The 10,566-nt window shown below is 54.6% G+C and overlaps 1 protein-coding gene across 10 annotated transcripts in view; it reads right to left on the bottom strand.

Moving 5' to 3' along the window:
- Nucleotides 1-1,238: 1,238 nt before the first annotated feature.
- The window catches only part of TNS1 (tensin 1), a 207,959-nt gene continuing 198,631 nt past the window's right edge, over nt 1,239-10,566 (bottom strand). For all 10 annotated transcript variants that reach the window (XM_043444803.1, XM_043444801.1, XM_043444800.1 and 7 more), the window contains 3 exons: nt 9,852-9,920; nt 9,333-9,365; nt 1,239-6,085 (listed from right to left, as the gene is read on the bottom strand). In XM_043444803.1, the coding sequence (XP_043300738.1) occupies nt 5,941-6,085; nt 9,333-9,365; nt 9,852-9,920 (247 nt within the window). In that variant the 3' untranslated portion in view covers nt 1,239-5,940. The remainder of the gene's footprint in view (nt 6,086-9,332; nt 9,366-9,851; nt 9,921-10,566) is intronic.

Raw genomic sequence — 10,566 nt, 5'->3', positions numbered from 1 at the left:
TGGTTCTTCACTGCTGCACACGGGCTTTCTCTGGTTGCAGCAAGCGGGAGCTACTCTCTAGCTGCAGTGCGTGAGATTCTCATTGCAGTGGCTTCTCTTGTGGCAGAACACAGGCTCTAAGGCACATGGGCTCAGTAGTTGGGGCGTATGGGCTTAGTTATCCCATAGCTTGTGGAATCTTCCTGGACCAGGGATCGAACCTGTGTCTCCTGCATTGGCAGGTGGATTCTTGATCAGTGGGCCACCAGGGAAGTCCTCCTCAGTAACTTTTTAAAATGCAAAGGAGTCCTTAGACCGAAGAGTTTGAGAAGGCTGCCGTGTGTCATGGTCCTCACTACGCTGGCCACATGGGGGTCTCAGAACACACTCGCCCAAATCAGCTCATCCAAGCTCAAATCAACTCAACAGGCACCTGCAGTTGATATTCTGTATGAGTCTCTGAGATCTCCCAAGGAACGCTGCACTGTGCTAGCATGCCTCACTGCAAACCTTCTGAATTGCAGAGAATTTACCCAGGATCACGAGGCTGGGTGTCCAGGTGAGATACACACCTGCCATCTAATCGGCAGCCAGAGGTGTTCCTAGCAGCCTCTGCTCCCCCATCCTCTGATAAACCTCGCCCCTTCAGGGACCAGGACTGCCCCGTTCTCAGCCCCAGTGGTTCAGAAGGCTCCAAAGACAGTCACGTGACCCAGACCCAGCCGGAGAGGTTGGTTCAGAACTAGTTACGTGACCCAATCAGGGTCTATCAGAGCCAGTGAGCATTTGTCCCAAGTTGTCGTTGAAAACACTGGGAGAAAAGAGCTCTCTTTTCACTGGTAGGATAAAAGCCTGGGGCCTCAAGGGGCCATATTCTAGAGCATCTGATGGTACCACCCCTGGGAGAGAGGTTGCCTGAAAATTAATCCAAATTTGGAAACAAATCCTTGCCTCTACCATTTGAGCACCTGGATTCAGCTGTGCTTGGACTTCTTGGCCATGTGTGCCATTAAATGCCTTTTTTCCTCTAAATTAGTTTGAGTTGAGTTTCTCTTCTAGCTAAGAGTCTGAAAAACTCATTGTAATCAGACCCAAGACCTGGCTGGTGGGGAAGTTCTGGGAGAGCTTGGGGTGAGTCATCCCCAGCAGCATCCCCGAAGCCCACCACAGTTCCGGAGCCTGGGTGGGACACTCTTTTGCCCACTGGAGATGCAACAGATCCCCTTTCCCAACAACAGAGCTAGTTAATGACACACGGATTTTTCTTTCACTTTATCATTTATAAAGCCATACAATGGATCGCAAAGAAACAGAGCATTGTACAGGAGTGGAACAGCTTCAGTGTACAATACATTCATATCCAGGATAAGTCGCGTACATCAGGGTTTATACAAGGTGGCAGAGGTTACAGGCACAAAGATACAAAATAGAAAGTATATTTCCATCTATATAAATACACAGCCAGGGGAACAGGAGGATGCTGGGTTTTTCCTGCAGAGGGTCTGGGAGGCAGGGGCAGGAGTCGGGGTAAGGAATTCCTTACATTTGTTTTGAATGGCATGTCAGAAAGGAGAGAGGTGGGGAAACGGCATGCCCGCACACACGTGCTCTCTCTCACACAGACACGGACCACACGTGGGCACACAGAAGAGTCTCCAGCTGCTGAACACTGATTAGAAACAAAAGTGGGCTGTCTCTCTACAATTAACCTTGCCGCTGGGAAGCGCCCAGGTGTGGGAAGTAAACAGAGGCCCTCCAACATTTCGGCCATCTGAGGACAGAGGAGCATCGCTGTGTGGTTGACCCCCATTGCCACTGACACTGAGATTCCCCCGGTCGGGGGACCCTACAAGCCTCGCTTCCCAATTCCTTTCGCCACTGGGTGATAGTGAACTTGACATCCCATTGCCCACCACCTCCAACCCAACTCCTAAGTCCCCTAAAGAGACAAGCAAAATACGCGCACACACACACACCCACACTTGCACACGCGCGCACACACTTTCTGTGTTACCACTGCCCAGGGCACTCCAGTCTCAGGATGCCGGGGCCTGGACCCGGGTGAGGAGTGGCCCCAGGATGCTGCCCGCCCCCCAGCCTCTCCCAGGACCCCAAGGGTGGGGAGATGTAGAGGCAGCAGGAAGCCCTTAGAAAACACATTGGCCCCCTTGACTCCTCCAGATTCTGAAGCTGGAAAAGACCAAAGCAGGGGAGAAGGCCCAGGAGGCAGGGCTGGTGACAACGCAGGAAAAGGAAGCAGAGACACCATTCTAGGCACAGACTTGTCCACAGACCCCTGGGTGGTGTGGGGGGGTCTGCCCAACCTCTGCTCAGCCCATCTGAGTGGGCAGAAGAATGCCCAGCCCATCTCCCTCCTGGGACCCCCTTTCAGAGAATCACATCTGTTCCACCAGCTCCCCCTTATAGTCACGCATCCACGGGGCCCCCACCCCATCCTGTCTGTCTCTGACACACCCAGGGATCCCTCCAAACCCTGCCAGGGGAGAAGGAATCCTGGCAGTCCACAAGCATCTGGAACTGCCAAGGGAGAACTTCCAATGAGGCCCTGGGTCAAAAGGCCTTTCCCAAATCTAGGGCACAAAGTCTCTGTCCCTGGAACACCTGGCTGGCAGCCAGAACACCACGATCCATTGCAGGACAGGGGCATCGCTCACCCCTGGAGCTCCATCCAGCAGCTCCCTTCCTCCCCACTTCCCCTCTGAGGTCACCTCTCCCCTGTTCCCACGCCCAGTCCTCCCCTCTGGCTCCATCTGGGAAGGGCCTCCTGAACCTGGCTGGGCCTCTGTCCCTACTGAACGGGAGGGCTGTCACTTCCCTGCCCTACCACCTCCCCCGCCAGATACCATACAGGACAGCTACCGTGAGGCCCCGACTGCCTCAGAGGGCTGGCTGCACAACAAGATGCAGGTTGGGGTCTGCCTGGGGTCTCTGTCCCTGCCTCCCAAGCTGACCGGGGCCTCCTGCCTACGCCTCCCAGCCCCTGTCCCATCCCCGGCTCCCCAGCCCACTCTCAAGACCAGAAGGGGCACTCTCCTGGCTGATGAACAGATTCAACAATAAACAACAGCAAGGACGATTGAGGGGGAGGAGTGGGGAGAAAAAAGGATAAACATTTACACAACAATAACAATAATTATTAAAAGTGCTTCTTTCTTTTAAAGGAAATCTTTGGCAAGAACATACTGCAATGCAATGGTGTGGTGTGTGTGTGTGTGCGCGTGCGTGTTGTGTGCACGGGTGCAGGGTGCACGGGCCTAACCTGTGAGACACGGAGGGTTACGGTGTCTTCCCAAGCGCTGTCCGACCCCCAGGTGAGGCTGTGGTGGAGACTGGGGTAACCCTTCCCCATCGTTCTTCTGGACAGGCCACATGCTAGGAAACGGGCTCCCTCCAGAAGCATGTGGGGCAGGGGGTGGATCGGCTTTCCAGCATCTCCTGGGGCCTTCCCAGAGTCGCACACGGTCCAGGCCTGAGTGGGGTGGGGTCTGGCTGGTTGTTCCTGGTGGTGGGCTGCTGGTGGGCGGTGGAAAAGCACGTGTGAGGGGTCTGATGCTCCGCCCGGCCATCCAGACCAGGAGGAAAAGAGTCCCCGGGCAGTCCAGTGGGAGATTTACAAAGGAAGTAGGTGAGAATATCCTCTTCTGTCTGGGAAGACAGTTGGGGTTAGGTAGGGAATGAAAGAGGGGAAATCGGGGTGTCTGGCTTGAAGGCCTCAGAAGGAAGAGCCCCTGGGATGAACCTCGGTCACCAAGATCAAGGTTTCCATCTTTGGAAAGTGGGGTGGTGGGGGGGATGCTCCCCGCCACCTTCAGACGCTCTCCTTTCCAACTCCCTGAAACAGAACGTCACACAGATACAGCTTCTTGGAAAAGAAAAACTACAAACGCACGCATCACCCACGCCCACCACGCGCACCCGTGTCCCTGCAGGCTCACGCACCTGCCCTTGCAGGGCCCGCAAGGAGGCGGGCAGCTCCCCCGTCATCTCTGGGGTCTGACAGCCAGGCCTGGGCTTGCCAAAAATGAGAAGGGATGAAGGGGGTGAAACGCATGCACCCCCTCTCTGCTGAGCCCCCATCAGAGTCTAGGGAAGGCCAAGGCCTGCTCAAGGAGACCCCTGATAGCTCCAAGGATGAAGGCCCTGACCTTTTAGGCTTCGCTTGGAACACAGAGAGGGACAGGGATTGGATTATGCCAGGGAGGCAACAAAGCAGTATGGGAAAATAATAAATACTTCTTGTCAATTTGCCTATTCTTTTTTTTTTAACCTTTTCTTATATTTTATTAGCTTACAGATTCTGTCAGTATGTCTCACATATATATTATATATATTTATATATCAGTACAGTGCCTCTCTCTAGGGAACCCAGAGGCTTAAGAATCTATTCAAGGATGGAGTCCTGGTGGATTCTTCCATCAGGCTTAGAGTGCTTGGGTGGTGGTCAGGGGGTTCCCAGTTGCCCAGCTGGACTCTCGGCCCTTCGACCTAAATGTGTGCCTTCTGCCCTCCGGTCCACGGCAGCTGGGCTTTGGGGGAGAAACAAGGGAGAAGGGTGGGGAGCAAGGCTTTGGTGTCAGAGCAGGCCATGTGGTATGCAGCAAGCAGCCCCCAGAGCTCTGGCCAGCTCCCCTGGGCAGCCCAGCAAAATTAGACCCCCACACCCTTACAGAGGGGGGACAGGAAATACAGGGGTCTCCCCTGGGTCTCGCCAAGCAGGGCTTCTAGAAGCAGGTCCTGGGATGAGCCCCAACACAGGGACTCTGCAGGACAGAACAGGGCAGGGCAGGAAGGCTCGTTCCGCAGCACCCTAAAGGCATCCTGAACACGGGGGCACATCTGATAACGGCTGATCTGGGACACGAAAGCCAAGAAGGGGCTGAGGACTGGAAGCGAAGGGAGCCCCCTGCCTGCCCCGAGGCTGGGCCACACGCCTCGGAAAAGGCTCCCCGAGCTGGGCAGCCACCCTTCCTGAGGGGTCTCTCCCCCAAAGCCCCGTACACATCTGTCCTCATCTCCTCAAACCAACGTCCCAGCCTCCAGGTGCCAGCAGTTCAGGGGGGAATGCTGCAGCGTGGCCAGCCCCACTCCATGGGGGTCTCTGCTGAGGAGAAGGGGCTGGCGGCCCCGAAGGCTGTTAGAGCAGGTGCAGGGACCAGGAAAGTCCATTACCTACAATGCCGGGTGCCCCTGGGGAAGCAGACTTACGCCCCCTCCTTGCTGCCCTGTCACCCCATCCCCGACTCTTTCTTGCTTTGGACGGTGTGCACATGTGTGTGCAAACACAGGGGACAAGTATAACTGTTTATAATTCTAGCTGAGAGGCAAACAGAAATCAGTGAGTGAGGATGTGGGCGTGGCCATATATACACCCCATAAACACACCCACAAACTGTACATCGGAGGCAAAGCAGAGACCTTAGGTGCCTGGGGTCTGAGATACTTTCAGAAGCAAAAGTTCTGCCGCTGGACGTCCCATGCAGGCTCTTTTTGGTTTGGTGATCTACCCCAGAGGTGGCCAGAGAAAGATTCTCCATGGGATTTCTCCTTGCAAAGCAGTTGGGTTAGGGAGAAAGAGCTTTTCCATTTTCATTCAAAATGTGGGTCTCCAAGGAGATCAGTCCTGTCTCCCCCGAGGAGCTCCATCAGAGGGTGGAGGGGGATTTAGGTGGACCTGGTAAGTTTTGGAGGCTCTGGGGGTTTCGCAGTATCCATCTCCCCAGGGGAATCTGAGTTATTCTCCTCCATCTCTTTCTTTCTTCCTCTCTCTCTCCCCCTCCCCGCTCAATTCACTTTCCTCTCCCCATGTGACACTTTCTTCTCTCCTTCTCCAAAATGGCCCAAAGTCCTCCTTTTGGGTTCAAGGATGGTCAGGATTCATGGGTCCCCTCCCCACATGCCCCATCCCCACTGCCCTGGCCCTGGGCAAGGGGTGGCAGGGGCTCATCTCTTCTGGCCGGCACTCAGCATGACCTTGGAGACAAAGTTGACGATGGCGGAGGCCGGCTGGTTGGGGTCAAGCTCAGCAAAGAGGTGGCAGGCGTTGTCCGTGGTGCTGCCCTGCTTCCGGGCCACGAAACCGAAGAGCCTGCAGGGGCAGGAGACAGGAGACAGGTGTGAATGGGGAGGAGGAGGAACCCCAGGCCTTGGCGAGGCACCCAGTAGAGCAGGCTCATCTTTGCTCCCTTCCCTGTCTCTCTCCACCTCCCCAAGCACTGGGCATTGAGGGTGATGCCCACAAGAAGATGCCTCTCTTCCCTTCATCAGCAAGGAAACCCACACCTGGAGATGGCATGTCACTTGTTCAGGGTCAGCAGAAATTCCCCTTGGCGGGGGGTAGGCGAGGAAGAGGAGGAGGTGGTGGAGGCGAACGAATGACAAGACCAGACAGCAAGAGGTGGGGATGACACCAAAAATAAAATGGAACATTCCTAAACCAGCTTCTCTCAGCCCGTCCCTGCCACACCCCTGGCCGAATGTCCTTACATACAACACATAAACAAAACGCCATCTGCCTGTCAAAAGGCTCGTCCTCAGACACCAGAGGGTCGGGGAGACCAAAGAACAGGGGGCCACTGTCCCCCACCGCATACACACACACGTACACACACACACACATACACACACATTTCTCCTGTGCTCTAGAGAATGGGAGGGGGCAGGACCCCACACCTGTTCCCCCACCCCGACTCCCCACACTAGGACTGGAGTGACCGAGCATTCTCTCTTTGCAAAACAGAGTTAAAAATACGAGCGCAGAGAACAGAATGTGAGCTCAAGTCCCCTCCCAGTCGGCACGTTGCTAATTAGAGCTGGATGGGGAAATCGGGACAGCTGGGGATTCCAATGGAAACCCCTCGCCCAGGACTGGACACAGCAGCTAAAATTAGCCAGGCTGGGTCTGGCTTGCCATCCCGTGCACACACGCGTGTGTACACACACACGTACACACACAGGGGGCTTCCCACAGCTTTGCTCTTCCCAAATGTGTTTCAGGTGCTGAATCGACCCAGTCAGCTCAGAGGCCTGGGGTGATCATCTGCCCAGGAGGTGGGGAAGGCTGGGGCTGTGGACCACTCCCCAGATCCCCTTCTCCAGCCTTGCAGACCTCCTGCACTGGGGGGTGCAGTGGAGGGAGCGGAGGGCAGAGGGAGGGAGCAGCTCCAAGCTGCCAGCGTGACAGCGAGCCCACCCCAGCTCGCTTCTGCCAAGATGAGAGCCGGTCAACCTCTCAGGCCTGAACACTGCCCACCTGCCCTCCCCTGGTGTTTATTTCAGCTCCGTAGGTCCCTGGGCCAACTCAACCGTAGCCCAAGCTCTTTCTCGGCTTGGAGGAGTGGATGCAGGCAAGAAACCTCAGCCCCGAGGGCGGAGAGGAGCATGACAAGCACCCGAGAGCAAGCACCTCCTTAAACGTGGAGCCCAGGGCATCTCGCTGGCCTCACCCTGGTCCAGCCCTGAGCTCTCCTGGGCCTCAGCAAGGGTGAGTTCATAAGGAAGCTCCACACAAAACCTGCTCTTAAATAAGGAATTTCCAGACCTGGGATCAACCTGCTTCAGTCCCTGACCCATTCCCACTCGCAGGGCCCGGCGGTGAGGAAGGAGAAGACCCTTCAAACAGAGAGTTCTTGCCTCCCGGCTGGCAGAAGGGACACAGAAACCCTAATAACTCTGTGAGTCTCAGAGGCGGCTGAGACAGAAGGAGGCAAGCTTCGAGAGGGACTGGACACCGGGGCCTCCTTGCTGCTGTACATGACCGTGGGCCAGGAGACGTCTCCTCCATCCCTCACAGCCCCTCTGGACACCCCCAGGGGGAGACTCATCGTGCCAGTGCTGGTCAGTTCTACTCATCTGGACCATGGCGGCTTCACTGAGCCTCCTCCTCACTCTCCATCTCTCTGCCTCCATCTTTTCATTTCTTTCTTTATGCAGTAGACACAGTCCTGCCCTCAGGAGCTTGCAGTCTGGCGGCTTCCCTTTCCCATCCCCATGAAATCAGCTCTCTCTTACTCCCTGCACCCATGTATACCTGTCTTATAAGACCTATTTTTAAATACAGGTTCTTTTCCCAGGTGGCGCTGGTGGTGAAAGAACCCATCTGCCAATACAGGAGGCAGGAGATGTAAGAGATATGGGTTCATCTCTGGGCTGGGAAGATCCCCTGGAGGAGGGCATGGCAACCCACTCCTGTATTCTTGCTGGAGAATCCCATGGACAGAGGAACCTGGCAGGGTATAGTCCATAGGGTCTCAAAGAGTCAGACACGACCAAGCTACTAACACTTTTCCCCAAATCTCTCCCTGCCTAGAAGCACTCTGCCTCATGATACCACAGATGTGAGCTGTCCCCTCCTGACATGCCTCATTCAGCAGTGGTTGTAATTTTCTTTTTTTAACAGTGAAAATTTCCTTTCTCTAAAGCCAATCTCATATGAAGTCTGGATATGTAAAGGCGACAATATTTACGGCAATAAATGTAACAATTCAACATCATAACATCAACCTATGATATAATCAATCAGAAAAAAATGGGGCTGTCTGGATACGCCTGACGAAGTACAAGGTGGAATTATAGACCTCAGTGAGTCTTAGTCAGCTTTATTAGCCAGCTTATTCCAATGCTTTGTTTTGTTTTACTGAGAAAAACTCTGATTCATGCTGATAAATACCGTAAATCACAGCAGAGTTTTTCCTCCCCTCAAGCAGCCCAGTTACACCCAAGGAATCTAGGGTTCCTTAGAACACAATTTGAAAATCACTGCAGCACCTTAGCCCATTTATACACTTCTCTCATCTACCGCGCCAACATCAGGCACCCAAGGGCAGAGCCAGCCTCCTGGCTGGTCTGAATTTCCCAAGGGCTGAGTTCCCTGGAAGCACTTAAAAATGCTGAAATGGATGGAAAATTGACCAAAGGGCCACAAGGCAATCCCTGGAATTCTGGAAGGAATTCAGACCTCCCAGACTTGTGCAGTCCAATGAGGAGGCCTAGTCCACCAGGAAAGCGGGAAAGGGAGTCAAGGAAGCCAGGACTGTGGCAGAAAAAATCATTTAAACAACCCCTGCCCCACTGCCATCACCTCCCAATAAAACTCTGGGTTTTCGATTCCCTTCCTCAGTCTCTGATGGTCTGGTTCTGGAAGCAGGACAGGGATAAGGCGGGAGGCTAGGCCTTTAGCTCCAGGCAGGAGGTCACAGACCTGGCTGCCTGGGCCAGGTTTTCTCCAGAGCTACCTTTTGCTTGCCACCTGGTCCTGGAGTTTAACCTGCTCCCTCACCCACCTCCCCCTGAGCCAACAACAACCAGCCAGCCGGGTGGGGGAGAAGGACACTTACTTAGCAGGGGCACCTCCCTCCGTCTTCGTCCACCTAGGGAGAGAGCGAGGACACAGCGTAAACCATCATGTCCCCCTCAGAGCCCAGCCCCAGTGCCCAGACCCCTGGGGAAGACACAGCCCCGGTACCAGGGCACCAGGGTCTCTAAAGACTACACGGAGTGGGGGTGTCCACGGTGGAGCGATGGAGCGAGCACCGTGGCCTGCTTCCCAGGGAGCTGTCCCCAGTGTGGAGAGGGAAGCAGCTGCAAGGTCAGAGGGGTGGAAGCAGGCATTTGAGTCCCCAGGAGGGGCTTCAAATCTGTGGGGGAAAACGCAAAAAGATGCCAACACAGCCACGCCACTCACAGTCCCACAGACAGAGGCAGATCCCCAAATTGAGCCAAGAACGCACACGCTTACACTTGCAGCACACACATGAGTGCACACACATGTGCACACAATCACACATGGATGCACACACACAGACTTCCAGGGTTGGAGAGATAGCTGGGAGGGCAGGTGTCCACAAGAGACTTACTTCCTCTCCTGTGGATCCAGGTCACAGAAGGTCACGGTGTTGAGGGGGTAGTGTCGCCTGAAGAAGAGCCTGTGGCACATGCATCAGATAAACAGTTAGCGCTGAAGTGACTGCTCTTCCCCGCCCCCCATCGCAGGCCAGGCCACCACCTGTGGCTGTCACAGGTCAACACAACCTCTCCCTGATGAGCACAATGGCCTGGGCTGCTCCCCTTGGGGACATAAAGCAATGCACAGGGACAGAGAGATGTGTCGTAGAAACATGTCCCAAATGCTAGAGACTAGGGAAAGAAGGAAGAAACTGGCCTTGAGGAATGAGAAATGGGGGGACCCTGGAGGAGGAAGAAAAGAGCCTGGGGAGAGAACATGAGAGAAAGGGTCTCTGCTCCAGAAAGCAGGGACTTCTACCAATTGTATTTATAGCTATAAAGCCAGTGCAGGCATGTTTGTAGAAGGAAGGAAGAATGGATGAATGAATGGAAGAACAGATGAATGGATGGATGGATAGAGGGAGACATAAATGAATGAAGGGAAAAATGGGTGGGGAAGATGGATGGGGGATGAATAGATGCAAGAATGGATAGATCAATTAGTAAGTGGGTGAGCAAGTGGATGGATGGGTGGGCGGGTAGATGTATGGGTGAATGAGTGGATGGATGGGTGGTTAGATGGGCAGAAGGGATGAATCAGCTGGTGAGTGGGTTGGTACATGTATG

Source organism: Cervus canadensis, chromosome 24 (genome assembly GCF_019320065.1).
Source record: "Cervus canadensis isolate Bull #8, Minnesota chromosome 24, ASM1932006v1, whole genome shotgun sequence".
Classification (NCBI taxonomy): domain Eukaryota; kingdom Metazoa; phylum Chordata; class Mammalia; order Artiodactyla; family Cervidae; genus Cervus; species Cervus canadensis.
This window is presented reverse-complemented; position numbering and strand designations above follow the sequence as displayed.